The sequence below is a fragment of the Mugil cephalus genome, chromosome 18, assembly GCF_022458985.1.
Source record: "Mugil cephalus isolate CIBA_MC_2020 chromosome 18, CIBA_Mcephalus_1.1, whole genome shotgun sequence".
Lineage (NCBI taxonomy): Eukaryota > Metazoa > Chordata > Actinopteri > Mugiliformes > Mugilidae > Mugil > Mugil cephalus.
This window is the reverse complement of record NC_061787.1, coordinates 3,545,229-3,560,926: the sequence shown is the minus strand read 5'-3', so window position 1 is coordinate 3,560,926 and position 15,698 is coordinate 3,545,229. Positions and strand designations below refer to the sequence as shown.

Here is a 15,698-nt window from a genome sequence, read left to right as displayed (position 1 = left end):
ATATTTTAAACCCACAGAGTTTCATCAGATTAATAATTCAATTTCTTCTTCAGTTTTCCATGAAACCTTTAATCAAAGTGACTGCAGGTCTGTGTGTTTGATTTTTCTTAAATTTAAATCACATTTACGTGATTAAATCTGTGTATGAAAAAGAACAGGACTAACGTTCCAGTCGTATATCACAGAATATGTTTTGGAAACTTTCCTTTAAAATAAAAACGACCCTAAAGTAGGGCTTGAACAATTTTTCATAGTCGACTAATATGTGGTGAAAGTGGAGTTGACGTGGATGGATCGGTCTGTAAACGTGACCACAGAGGCTCCCCTGCACACCAGGCCAGGGTGGAAGAAGCATGAGAGCAAGGGTAGACAGAGCCTGTATCAGTGGGACCCAGAGACCTCCAAACTATACAAAAGATGACAAAGGAGGAAGGATACCAACACCTGCTGCAAGGGTGGAAAGGAGATTAGTAAAGTTCACATCCCTCTGCTGCAGTTCCTGTGCACTGGAGTGAACTGAACTCAGACACAGGTATGAACTACAGGACTACTCAGGATTGAGGGGGTCCAGATAGTTCCTGTGTAGATCTCTGGAGAGAGGGAAGAGTGTGAAAACAACAGAAACAAGGTGCCTGTCTATCTTCTCTACAACCGGTGCTTAAACAAAACTTACATTGGAGGCTTCAACCCATTAACTAGTGCAATAACAGTGTCAACCAGGTGAGTGCAGAGTGTATAGGGTACCCCAGCCCTATCTAGACTCTACCTTCCCACCACAAACCTTTATCAAACAACAGCAAGGTCCAACAAGCATCAGAGCAAGAGAAGGGTCCCAAGTCATTTCCTCTGTCTCCGATTGGCCACCTGGTGAGAGGAGTGAGTCAATAGGGTCCCATGCTGGAGCTCACAGGTGGCAGCCAATCTTCTAACACTCACCTGCAGGAAAAGAGGGAGAAACACACACACACAAACTTCCACTCTTGGCATGTAACAAAGCCACATGCTGAAGTGTCCACGAGCAAAACACCGAAGCCCCTGTTTTATGTTTACTTTGACTTTGAGGTGAGAAACAAATAAACAATCGAACCAAAAACAACAACAACAACAAACAAATTTCTCTTGAGCTGACAACAAATGAGGGGTCTTACTGCATAATATACTTCAATATCTTTTATTTATTTATTCATTTCGAGTGAGTGAGTAAAACATTTTACAACAAAATGATCACCATATACAAGGATCTAATAATCAATTACTATTTTCAGCAGAAGACATTCAGGTTAAATATTCAAATCTGTTCATGTAGGCTCCAACAGGAGTGGGTGGAAGGAAACTTATTTCACCCCACCCCCATTTCTCATCATAATTAAACACAACAAACATTTAACAAACAGGCCTATACCAGATTATAATGAACTCATTCCACAGTATTTACATTATATAACCAAAATATGTGTGAAGAATAGAACCATGTGCACTGACTAGGAGGTAACCATTAACCTAAATTATAACAGTAATTACATATCAACAATGGTAAGAAACAACAATAACAGAAAGATACACAGGAACAACAAGCACAGATGGACAGAATATCGATGTAACACAAGTATTAAGACACACTCTCTTTATACTGTGACCAGACCACATGTTTATAGAAAAGTTTACATCTGTGGATGTTTTAACCAAAGTTTCACTCCATATACAGACACACAAAAACTTTTCGAGTTGGTGCTGTTGTGTGAATGTTTGTGTGTGAATGTGTTCATGTGACTGTGAAGAGGCCACTTTCAGTTTAGTCACTGGATTAAAAAAAAATAATCTAGGTTTATTTCATAGAGCAGGACATAAATAATAAATAACTCTGTAAATAGACACTAAACCTAAAGTGTTTATTTTATTGTACATTAAATTACATTGTTCTGTGTGGCCATTTTTTCAGTATTTAGAAAAGTGTCATTCACAGCAGTTAAAATATTTCAACAGCAACAGAGGCAGCATATCCGGCCTTTTCAGCGTTTCAGAGGAGAGGTGTTATGTAACAGCAAACACCCATGGAAATACATTTTAAGATTATATCCAAACATTAGCTGAAACATGATGCCATGAGTCATAAACAGGTTAACTCAGATTGATACAGTGACTGTAACGGAACAGGATTGACTTGTTCCAACTTGTACAATGAAGGATTGGAGCAAATATTCCAGACTGCTTCCCAAGACAAGACAAGACAAGACAGGGATAAGCTACTTTCCCAGAAAAAACAAATGTTGTGGGAGTAAAAGTACAGCAGCTATAATATGCAGAACTGGGAGCTGCTGAGTTGTTGATTAGACTGAGAAAATGAAAGATAAAAGGTCAGAGATATAAACTGAACGAAACAGAAACACACTGATCTCTTTATAACAAACTTCCCCTGATGTTTCAGAGACTGAGGTGTCCTGTGTTTTCATGGAAAGATGCATTTTACCGTGCAGCTTCACGTTGGGCTCTGAAACAATCATGCACTGGTTTCTGGTGAAAGCTGGAAACCTTCAAGTCCACTCAACAACCAAGACCAGCTGGGACTCCAGGACCAGAACTTCAGAGGCAGGACGTCACTGTTCAAGGATCAGATCTCCAGAGGAAACCCCTCACTGCTGCTGACACTTCCAGTCCAGAAGGTGGCGCTGTTACCTCCTCATTCATTCAGTCTGTTAAACATTTCAGTGTTCACATAGGACACTACAGTTTTAGTACAACTCATTATTAACCCTTTTATTTTTTTATGAATACATTTTTAATCCCAGGAACCTTTGAAGTGTTTTTACCTTTAGAAACCTGCTCTCTGCTCTTCCTCCATGTCTTTTAATAACAGCTCTGATGGTTAAATGTCAAACTTTTGTTCCAGATCAGCAGCACAAAGAATCAGTGTCAAAATAAAGTTGTGGAGTTTTGACTCGTCAAGATTATCAATAATATTTAAGAACCTGAAAAGTAACTGAATCTGCCTGTTTTCAAGTAAAAAGAATAAATTAGAATAAAATGTGATTGATGAAGCAGTACTGAAGGAGTCGTACTGTAAAATATACTTCAGTATAGTACTTGAGTAAATGTATTTGGTTAGTTTGTTCCACTGCAGCCAAATAAATGTTTCTAACTAATCTGACTTCTTCCAGTGTGTTTATTGGCGCTGACTTACTTTCATTTCAGCATCTAAGAAGTTACTTCCTGTTTTTCACTCAGTTATACTCTGATGCTGCAGAGAAAAACACCAGCCTTGAGGAAACTAAGCTTCTTCTCTATGTTTCAGTCCACTGCTTCTTCATCGTACTTTTATTAAATATAACACGAGGATGATCGGGATCAACTGCTCCGTGTCTCTGGTGACTTTCCTGTGGATGATGATTCTTGTAAGAGGAGGTGAGTTTCTTTACAAAGACAGGAAATGTCTTTACAAGAAAACATGTGATGTATCACGTATGGGGTGTAGCCGAACCCGTATTCACTTTTAAAATGATTTGTATTCGAAAACAAACAAGCAAAAAAAAAAAAAAAAAAAAAAAAAAGCATCATATGAAAATGTTGCCTTTCCTCATGTGACCGTGGTGAAAGTTTGTGTGTCTCCTCGTAAGCATGAGTGGCATTCGTGGGTTCAAGTGAAATAGAAAGTCTGACTGACACCGATCAGATCTGTTGGGACAAAACAGGACAACTACAGAACTACAGAACTACATCATTATTTTTGTAAAATATATATATTTACCTTAAGGCAGTTTATAACTTTTGCGAAGCAGAGTTTAATCTGGATCTTATTCTATTATTACGTTACATTAGTACTGACACGTTTTCAGTCACGTTCTCTCATGTCAGCAAATATCGATACTTCCCATTCCTTGTTAGTTCTCATGGATTTGGGCAACACAATAAAAAGGGTGTGGCTGCTGCAGCAAAAAAAAAAAAAAAAAAAAAAAAAAAAACTTGCTTAAGTTTTGTGTGGCAGCATTTTACAGTCAGTGCTGCAGATAACTTCATTTTGTATAGCACTTTGGTCAACCTCAGTTGTTTTTAAATGTGCTTTATAAATAAATTTGATTGATCGATTGATAAAACCAGACTGATTTAATGTTATGTGTGTAAAAGTTAAATCAGCAGAGGATGAAATGTCAAACATCTGTCAACTACTGTAATGTACCGTCACATGCACATAAAGCATCCGACCCTGGTACTGTCCACCAACCCCCCCCCACAAGAACCAAATCATCACCACAGTCAGGTTCTGCCCCTTCAAGTCAGTACAAATCAGCAGTTAATGGAAACCATCAAGGAGTATTGTATATATGGTACATACATAATTGTAATAGCCATTCATTCATGAATGAATTATAATGGCTAATTAAAGAATACTTTCTACACTTACATATTCTAAATTAGAAGAGTAACTCATAAAAACACTGGATTTTTACACCTATTTTTGGATGCTTAAATAGATGTTAAAATGAGGAAACACAGACTCTGTAGAGATCAAACAGCCTGAATATCCAGGTCCCAGAGCCCTGTTACACATCAGGACCATTTGATCAACAGCAGAATGTGGAAATACAGGAATGTGTAGATGGACCAGACTTAATCACCTTTTTAAAACACAGGGTCCTTATGTACAAATCCAGGTTTACACAGTAACAGCAGCTCATTTAATCGATACTTGGTTCAAATTAGAATTTCATTCATTCATTTTCTGTAACTGGCACCAAAAAGGAAAGGAGAACCCAAAGAGTCATCAGTGGTAACCACCACACCAAATCAGAACTTGTTTCACTGAATGGTTCTTCAGATATTTTGTGTTGTCTTTTAAAGCAGGTTCCCATGACTCATGACTTCCTATGCAGCTTCTTTCTAAAACCAGATCAATTCATTTTTCTTGACGTTTCAGATACGGACGTGCCCTGTGTTGTCGAGGAAAGCTGCATCTTACCGTGCAGTTTCCAGGAAGGCCCTGAAGTATTCATCCAGTGGATTAAGATGACAGACGAACTCCCTCGTGTTCACTCATTTTACAACAACCAAGACCAGCTTCAAGACCAGGACCAGGACTTCAGAAACAGGACGTCACTGTTCAAGGATCAGATCCCCAAAGGAAACGCCTCACTGCTGCTGACAGGAGTGAGGGATGAGGACAAGGGAAGATACCAGTGCTACACGAGGACAATCAGTGGAATCAACAAGTCAATCATCAAACTGGAAGTCAAAGGTATGAGAGACAAAGAAAAATCTAAATCAGGTTTTTCATTCACTCAGTACTAGTTAGTAGAATCTGTTCATAGTTGGTTTTGATCAGTTGGTTTTGATGACAGAGGAATAGACAGATGGTTGAAGAAAAGTTATGAGATATATAAAAAAGGGTGTTTTTCAGTGTTTATTTTCAATGTAAGATAAAATTTAATGTTAGATCCTCATGAACCGAGACTGTTTGTTTGTCTGTTTGTTGTATCTTGAATCCTCCAGAGACAATTCACTGACCTGTTTTTCTTTTTCAGATAATTCAGTCTCAGTTGAATACATCATAATTGGAGTAGTCGCGGCAGTGGTCATATGCTTATTAATATGCATGTGCACATGCATGCGCAATTGCATATGCATATGCTGTCGAGGGAATGGGTAAAATGACATTCTGCTTTGATTTTTGAATTAATTGTATTGTTGTTTGTATTAATTATTTATCTTCTAAACATTTCTCTTTGCTTCATCAAGGAGTGAACGCTTGTTAATCGTAAATGTAAGTAAATCTATACAATTCTCTGCTGCTCTGAATGAACCACAATATATAAGTTACCATGTTAAAGGAGAATATTGTTGCCATTTCATCTGTAGACGCTAATATTTGTTGTTGATGCTGATATTTTTGCATTTTCATTTACCAGCGTCGTCGATGAAAACATCATCTCCTCCAAACAGTGACAATCAACAACAGCTGAATGAAGAATGAACTGACTCTGATCACACTGATCTGTCCTGTGATCAATGAAGGACATTTTACGCAACGACTTTTCTACACTTTATTAATTCCTGCTGATTCCAGGTTTGCTCCCTGTAATGACTGAGGCTACTTCATCAGATCTAAGGCGACTAGTCAGTGAGCTCACCTGGTAACAGCTGCTGCAGCTACAGATGTTGAGCAGAGGAGTTTATCTGATAATTAATGTTACTGGGAAACTTCTACAGTGTTTGAGATCTTATTCAGGTCAAAATACAAATACAAAAATGCAAACCCCAATCCTATAAGAATACTGTGTTTACACAATTTTATTGTATTTTTATTGTTTAAGAAATTATCCTGGTTCAAGTTTCTGTCCAGCAGGGGGCGCTGTAACACCATCTTTCATTCATTTACACATGTGGTTAAAGTGAGACATTGATCTCAGTTCTTAGTCCGTGCAGCTGCTTCTAAATAAACTACAGAGCTCATGTTTTAGTCATGAAGACACAGACCAACACTATGGATTAATGAAGAGTCTGTAATTTGATTATTATGTGTGTTTCAGTTTAAATTGTTGAGTGTAAGAAAATAAAGGAAATGTCCTGAGTGATTCTTTAAAGGTTCGTCCATCCTCGTCATTTCACTGAGTAGGTGACAATTATACAAATGTTTTCAACCCACCAGGTGATTTTAACAGAGTTTTCATCAAATAATTTAAGTTCTTCTTCTGTTTTCTGTGAAACCTTTAATCAAAACTGTAGTTTTTCATCCTTTGAAACCTTTTGTTTCTTCTTCTGTGTTGTGTGGCTTCAAATCAAACTGACTGCAGGTCTGTGTGCAGTGGCGTCATTTCAGTTCTGGACAAGGTATGGTAAGGATCACCCCCTCCTGTGGGGTCCGGGGGTTTCCCCCTGCGGGTTTATTATTTATTTATTTATTTATTTATTTATTTTTTGGGGCATCGTAAATGTTAATGCAGCAATCTGTTGCGATTTCAGAGCAAAATTGACGCGACCTGGCACGGATGCCGTGCCAAAATGAGGAAGCAGACGGTTTAAATGTTTGCCAAGCAAATATTTAATTTATTAAAGTAATCTAAGAACTAAACAGAACATACAACAAAGGAATAAATGTGAGGCGTGGCAATCAGTCGTGTCATGCTGTTGTAGATGGAAAATGTGCTGCAAGTGTGTTGCATGGAGCAAAACTTAACACAAAGGTAATGCCGAGGGAACCAGTGTGGAAGAGCCGCAGCCGTCACCATCATCGGTCAGAGAGAGTTAGAACAGGACTGAGTACGTCCCGGTTCGCTGTAAAAGTGCCGGTACACCAGGGGTTAAAATCTAGAAGTGCCAGGAGCGTACTCGTTTCATACATTTTCAACCAAAGTCAAACGACGCCGCACTGTGTGTTTGATCTTAAATTTAAATCACATTCATGTGGTTTAATCTGTGTATGAAAAAGAACAGGAATAACATTCTAGTCGTATCTCACAGAATATGTTTTGGAAACTTTTCTTGAAAAAAAAATAAAAAACAAACAAAAAAAACTTTTTCGTGTGTCTGTTGATTGTAAAGACACTAGGAGTTTTTTTTATGTATTTATTTAGGGTTTTTATTTTTTATTCTAATTTTGTTTTGTTTCAACTCCAGTTTAATCTGCGGGTTTATTTTTACTTTATCTGTAAAATAAAATTTATCTTGAGCTCTGACAACAAATCTCCAGATTCAGTCCAGCAGGGGGCGCTGTTTCCTCCTCATTCATTCAGTCTGTTAAACATGTCAAGTGTTCACATAGGACACTACAGCTTTAGTACAACTCATTATTAACCCTTTCACTTTTTTTTATGAATACATTTTTAATCTCAGGAACATTTAAAGTGTTTTTACCTTTAGAAACCTGCTCTCTGCTCTTCCTCTATGTCTTTAAATAACAGCTCTGATGGTTAAATGTCAAACTTGTGTTCCAGATCAGCAGCACAAAGAACGAATGTCAAAATAAAGTTGTGGAGTTTTAACTCATCAAGATTATTTTCCTTTATGTGATGATGATATTTAAGAATCTGAAAAGTAACTGAATCTGCCTGGTTTCAGGTAAAAAGAATAATGTAGAATAAAATGTGATTGATGAAGCAGTACTGAAGGAGTCATACTGCAAAATATACTTCAATATAGTACTTAAGTAAATGTATTTGGTGAGTTTGTTCCACTGCAACCAAACAAATGTTTCTAACTAATCTGACTTCTTCCAGTGTGTTTATTGGTGTTGATTTACTTTCATTTTAACATTTAAGAAGAAGTTACTTCCCACTTTTCACTCAGTTAGAATCTGATGCTGCAGAGATAAACACCAGCCTTAAGGAAACTAAGCTTCTTCTCTATGTTTCAGTCCACTGCTTCTTCATGGTACTTTTATTAAATATAACATGAGGATGATCAGGATCAACTGCTCCGTGTCTCTGGTGACTTTCCTGTGGATGATGATTCTTGTCAGAGCAGGTGAGTGTCTTTATAAAGACGGGAAATCTCTTTAAAACAAAACATCACGAAGGGGTGTAGCTGGTATTCAGTTTTGAAATTATTTTTATTCGAGAACGAACAAAACAAAACATATCAAAAAGCTGCCTCTCCTCCTGTGACCGTGGTGAATGTTTGTGCGTCAGCCCCGACAGACGTGAAACAGAAATTCTGACACTGATCAATGCAGCAACAGAAGAGAAGCTGTCTGGATTAAACAGGACTTAACTGCATCATTATTGTTGTAATATATATGTTGCAGAGGCAGTTTATAACTTTTGCAAAGTCGAGTTTGATCTGGAGATTATTCCTTTATGTTTCATTAGTATTGACACGTCTTCAGTCACATTCTCTCATGGCAGCAAATATCGATACCTCCCATAGCAGGTCTATATGCTCTAAAAGCTTCGGTCATTTGAGATAATGTAGTAACACAGTGGAAACTGAACTACTGAGTCATAACAACAAACACCTCAGGTTAAACCACAACACAAGAGGACAGACGAGTCAGAATTAACATGCTACATACGTTAGCTTCCTTGGATGGATTTGGGCAACAAAATAAAAAGGTTGTGGCTGCTGAGTAATGTCTTAGTGCCCCCCAGCCAAAAACTTTACAAGTTGTGTGTGGCAACATGCAGATAAAACCAGACTGATATACACACAGAACCAAATCATCACCACAGTCAGGTTCTGCCCCTTCAAGTCAGTACAAATCAGTAGTTAATGGAAACCATCAAGCAGTATTTTATATACTGTACATACATAATTATTATAATGGGTAATTATTATAGCTATTATATAATTCATTAATGAATGAATTATAATGGCTAATTAAAGAATACTTTCTACACTAACATATTCTAAATTAGAAGACTAACTCATAAAAACACTGGATTTTTACACTATTTTGAAAATGATTCTAATACAAATAGTGGATGCTTGAATAGATGTTAAAATGAGAAAACACAAACTCTGTAGAGATCAAACAGCCTGAATATCCAGGTCCCAGAGCCCTGTTACACATCAGGACCATTTGATCAACAGCAGAATGTGGAAATACAGGAATGTGTAGATGGACCAGACTTAATCACCTTTTAAAACACAGGGTCCTTATGCACAAATCCAGGTTTACACAGTAACAGCAGCTCATTTAATCAATACTTGGTTCACATAATCAAATTAGACTTTCATTCATTCATTTTCTGTAACTGGCCCCAAAAGTGAAAGGAGAACCCAGAGAGTCATCAGTGGTAACCACCACATCAAATCAGAACTTGTTGCACTGAATGGTTCTTCAGATATTTGTTGCTCTACGTTGGTGACTGTTGTCTTTTAGAGCAGGTTCCCATGACTCATGACTTCCTCTGCAGCTGTTTTCTAAAACCAGATCAAATTATTTTTCTTGATGTTTCAGATACTGACGTGTCCTGTGTTGTCGAGGAAAGCTGCATGTTACCGTGTAGTTTCCAGGAAGACCCTGAAGTAGTTATCAAGTGGACTAAGCTGACAGAAGGACTCCCTCGTGTTCACTCATTTTCCAAGAATCAAGACCAGCTTGGAGACCTGGTCCAGAACTTCAGAAACAGGACGTCACTGTTCAAGGATCAGATCTCCAGAGGAAACGCCTCACTGCTGCTGACAGGAGTCAAGTCTGAGGACTGGGGACAATATCAGTGTTACACCAGGAAAACCAGTGGAATTCAGAGGTCAATCATCAACCTGAATATGAAAAAGAAAGAAAAAGGTAAATCCGATTTTTCCCACTCACTCAGTACTAGTTTGTAGAATCTGTTCATAGTTGGTTTTGATCAGTTAGATTTGTTGACAGATGAATAGATAGATGGTTGAAGAAAAGTTAGAGATAAAAATGTGTTTTTGTTAACTTTTGAGAAGCAGAGTTTAATCTGGCGATTATTCCTTTACGTTACATTAGTGCTGAGACTTCTGTGGTCACGTTCTCTCATGTCAGCAAATATTGATACCACGTCTTTATGCTCTAAAATCGATTCTCAAATCAAAATATCGATACTTTTAATACTTCAGTCATTTGAGGTGATGTAGTAACACAATGGAAAGTAAGTGAACTATTGAGTTGTGGAAACAAACACCTCAGGTTAAACCACAACACAGAATACGAGACATTTATGATGATGAGGACAGAAGAGGAGAAAACAGGGTCACAATTAAGATGCAAGTTTTCATTTTATTGTAGTTCTTTATAGTTAAACAATCTTTGAAACTGACATTTATTTAGGCTTTCCCTCCATCCATCATTCCCTCATGCCTTCATGCCTTGAGAACATTTTGTTTACAATAAAATATATGAGTCCACAGTAATGACTGCACATGAAATGACTTAAAGCATAAATATTACACTGTGTAAATACAAACAAAATGCATTGCAAATATAAAGAAAAATACTTTGGTCATGAGAGAGTTCCTGAACACATCTTAGATGATGTCTTCAATGTAGAGTTGTTATTTTATCTGTGTTGCACTAAGCAACGAACATTAGTATAACAGTAACAATGAAACAAATGATGTAAATACAATGAAATAAATCCATTACTTCTTAAACACATATGAACTTAGTCTTTTAACATTTTATCATAATTATCAGAATTATTCTTGAACACAAATACAATGACATTTACAGAAACAAAGATGCTGATGGGGAAGAAAACTGTTTTTGACTGTGCTGGAATGGTGGTTTATGTCAAACTTATAGGAAGTAACAGACTATTTACTGGAGAAGATCCAAGAAATAAAACACATTGAGAAACTGAAAGGTTGGAAAAGATGTTATCGATTTGTTTTCAGGTACACGTCTAAATAACAGACCCATTATCAGCCAAAATGTATCATATTTTTTGCTCTACATTGGTGACTGTTGTCTTTTGGAGCAGGTTCCCATGACTCATGAATTCCTATGCAGCTGTTTTGTAAAACCAGATCAATTCATTTTTCTTGATGTTTCAGATACTGACGTGACCTGTTATTTTTTAATTGGAAACTGCATGTTACCGTGTAGTTTCCAGGAAGACCCTGAAGTATTCATCAAGTGGACTAAGCTGACAGCAGGACTCCCTCGTGTTCATTCATTTTCCAACAACCAAGACCAGCTTGAAGACCAGGACCAGAACTTCAGAGGCAGGACGTCACTGTTCAAGGATCAGATCTCCAGAGGAGACGCCTCACTGCTGCTGACAGGACTCAAGGTTCAGGACCAGGGAAGATATGAGTGTTACACGAGGACAACCAGTGGAGTCAAGACGTCAATCATCAACCTGGAAACAGACGGTATGAAAAACAAAAAAAATCTAAATCAGATTTCATTCACTCAATACTATCAGTTGGATTTGTTGACAGAGGAACAGATGATTTAGAACATGTTAGAGATAAAAACATGTTTTCACTGTTTATTTTAAATATAATGTATGTGCTGTGTTGCAACAATAACTGACATATTTGAAAGCACAAAAGTTAAAGTTAGGACCTCATGAACTAAGACTGTCTGTTTATTCTAATATTTGTATGATAAAAACTATCTGGAGGCATCCAGAGACAATTCAATGACCTGTTTTTGTTTTTCAGATAATTCAGTCGCATTTGGATTCATCATATTTGGAATAGTCGTAGCAGTAATCATGGGAATATGCATATTCCTATACCTATGCATATGCATATGCAAACGCCTAATAGATATGCAAAGACGGAACAAACCCACAACAGTCCAATATGTAAGTAAATGTATAAAATTCTTTGCTGCTCTGAATGAGCCACACTACATAAATTACCATGTTAAAGGAGAATATTGTTGCCATGAAGTTGCAACTAATGTTCTAACATGTGTTTCCTCCAGTGATTTTATCTAATTATCTGCTGTAGTTTATTTAGTGAATGAATGAATCAGTTTAACTCCAGCTTTCAATGAACCACTGTCTCAGCTACAAAGATGACTTGAGTCACAGTGTGAGAGTCAGACTGACTGGAAGCAGAGTTCAACTACATCCATGATATGAAAACAGTCAACTCAGTGAAATGAGGAGAAAACAGAAACTCACATGAAGGAATCATGATTGATGAGATGGTTTCATTTCATCTGTAGACGTTGGTCTTTATCATTAATATTTGTTTTTGATGCTGATATTTTTCCATTTTCATTTACCAGATTCCTGGAACATCTGAAACATCATCTCCTCCAAATGGTGAAAACCAACAACAAGACAACAACAGTCATCTGGTTGATCCACATGAAGAATGAAGTGACTCTGATCACACTGATCTGATCTTCACCACTGACTTCAAAACTGTGGTGGTGAAGCTCCTTGTTAAGAAGAGTAATTTAGACCCCAAACTTTTTTAATAATTACTGATCTGTAATAAATAAGTGGACTAACATTCCAGTCATATGTCACAGAATATGTTTTGGAAACTTTTTTTGTAAAGAAACACGACCCTGAAGCAGGGCTTGAACAATTTGTCTAAGTTGACGTGGATGGATCGGTCTGTAAACGTGACCACAGAGTCTCCCCTGCACACCAGGCCAGGGTGGAAGAAGCATGAGAGCAAGGGTAGACAGAGCCTGTATCAGTGGGACCCAGAGACCTCCAAACTATACAAAAGATGACAAAGGAGGAAGGATACCAACACCTGCTGCAAGGGTGGAAAGGAGATTTATAAAGTTCACATCTCTCTGCTGCAGTTCCTGTGCATTGGAGTGAACTGAGCTCACATGTATGTTTTACACATGTATGTATGTGCACACACTCTGAAATGTTGTTGACTAAAAATAAAATATTTATGTTGCTCTGCTGTGATTTGTAGCTATTAAGTTTGCTATGACAGAGAGATGAAGTTATTAGCTCATGGAGACAAGTGTGTTCATGTCTCTGCATTGACCTGTCTGTTTGTCTCTCTTTGTGTATGTGTGTATGTGCTATATCTTTTAGACAGAGTGAATCAGAGTGAATGTGAAAATGAAGCAGCTTTAATGAGACATGTTCTTTTAAAAGAAGTGGATTTTCTGTCTGCCTTTGTTTAGATAGTTAAACAATAGTGAGGATAAGCGGTAGTAGATGAGATAAATCTCTAGTTCTAACGAGTGATCTGTGTTTCTAGTTTCAGTCCAGCAGGGGGCGCTGTTACCTCCTCATTCATTCAGTCTGTTAAATATTTCAGTGTTCACATAGGACACTACAGTTTTAGTACAACTCATTATTAACCCTTTCACTGTTTTTATGAACACATTTTTAATCTCAGAAACATTTAAAGTGTTTTTACCTTTAGAAACCTGCTCTCTGCTCTTCCTCCATGTCTTTAAATAACAGCTCTGATGGTTAAATGTCTAACTTTTGTTCCAGATCAGCAGCACAAAGAACGAATGTCAAAATAAAGTTGTGGAGTTTTAACTCATCAAGATTATTTTCCTTTATGTGATGATGATATTTAAGAATCTGAAAAGTAACTGAATCTGCCTGGTTTCAGTTAAAAAGAATAAAGTAGAATAAAATGTGATTGATGAAGCAGTACTGAAGGAGTCGTACTGCAAAATATACTTCAGTATAGTACTAGAGTAAATGTATTTTGTTAGTTTGTTCCACTGCAACCAAATAAATGTTTCTAACTAATCTGACTTCTTCCAGTGTGTTTATTGGCGCTGACTTACTTTCATTTTAACATTTAAGAAGAAGTTACTTCCCACTTTTCACTGCAGAGATAAACACCAGCCTTTAAACTTCTTCTCTATGTTTCAGTCCACTGCTTCTTCATGGTACTTTTATTAAATATAACATGAGGATGATCAGGATCAACTGCTCCGTGTCTCTGGTGACTTTCCTGTGGATGATGATTCTTGTCAGAGCAGGTGAGTGTGGACGTCACATTTATTCTCATTAGATTATAGATCAGGAAGAGGTGAAGATGAACCTGAATTAACTTTAAAATAACTTTTACAAGGTTATTCTGTTACTTTACATTAGTATTGAGACGTCTGCAGTCACTTTCTCTCATGTCAGCAATTATCAGCACCTCAAACACCAGATCTTTAAGGCTCTAAAATCGAACCTCAAATGATATGTTTGATAATTTTGCTACATCAGCCACTGGAGGTAATGTAGGAACATAGTGGAAAGTAACTAAACTACTGAGTTGAAACACAATTTCACATATTTCGTATGATTGTGTCCTATATGGATAATTCTTACTATTTGGTGGCATTTCAGCCTGGTTTACTCCATCAAAAAAAAAAAAAAAAAAAAAAAGAAGAAGAATTTTCCATGTTTGTTGTATTTTATCTGAAGGAGGACTCATTAAACTATAGGAAAACTATATTGGTTCAGCTCAGGATATTAATGATCTGATGATTTTGACCAAACGTCCACCCTGTTACGGGACATTCTCATCTCTACTAATATATGTTTTGAATGCAAACTTATTATAATAATTCCATTTACTGAAAGTTAAAACATCCCTTACCTTACCCTTGAAATATTTATTTTAATATTCCCAAACAAGTATATTTAAATAAAGATCTATTTTAAGACATGGTGTAATTTCAACACATTTCTTTTTGAATTAAAGTAAATTTCAGTGGAATTTTTCTTATACTTTTAAGTGGGTTCAATTTTGCAATTTGAAACAAGCAACAGGGTGGACCTCTTATCAGTGAAAAACACATGGCATTAATGAAAGTAAAATGAAAGTTTATCATCGACGCTTAAGCCAGTCCCCTCCAACCACCCACCCCCACACATAAGCAATAACACATCTCATTCATTCAACGTTCACATTAAAGAACTTAACATAAATATCACTGGCATTAACTTTACCATTTAACAGCATCTTCTCCAGCTGGACAGACCTTTTTTTTAAAAAAAAAAAAAAAAAAAAAAAGTTGTGGCTCTTTCATCAGGCACACAGTCTGGTCATTTGTGTACCAATGTATATCATCCTGTGGATTTGGCCAGAAGAACACGTTGCTCCCATTCTAGTGCATGCACTTGAATCTCACATCATCTTCAACCTCCAGGATGATTGCTGAGTAGGGTTCACCATCATACGTATCAACACTGGATCGGTATCACCGTTACCAGTGTGGATTTTAAATGAGGAAATCAGTGGTTTCAAACATCACTAATTTAGACTATTGTTTTACGTTCATTGATTATTGTAGCTCTTTTTATAACAGACATGGATCAGGTTCTTATAGACTGACATTTATTTAG

The 15,698-nt window shown here is 36.9% G+C and overlaps 2 protein-coding genes across 2 annotated transcripts in view; both read left to right on the top strand.

Annotated features, from left to right (window-relative positions):
* Positions 1-15,698, top strand: part of LOC124995449 — a 756,577-nt gene that overhangs the window by 126,014 nt on the left and 614,865 nt on the right. The window lies entirely within an intron of this gene.
* LOC124995486 lies at positions 8,287-12,054 on the top strand. Its single transcript, XM_047567889.1, has 3 exons — positions 8,287-8,451; positions 9,887-10,216; positions 11,452-12,054. Exons 1-3 carry the CDS (start codon positions 8,379-8,381, stop codon positions 11,856-11,858), a joined length of 810 nt encoding a protein of 269 aa, XP_047423845.1. The 5' UTR covers positions 8,287-8,378; the 3' UTR covers positions 11,859-12,054.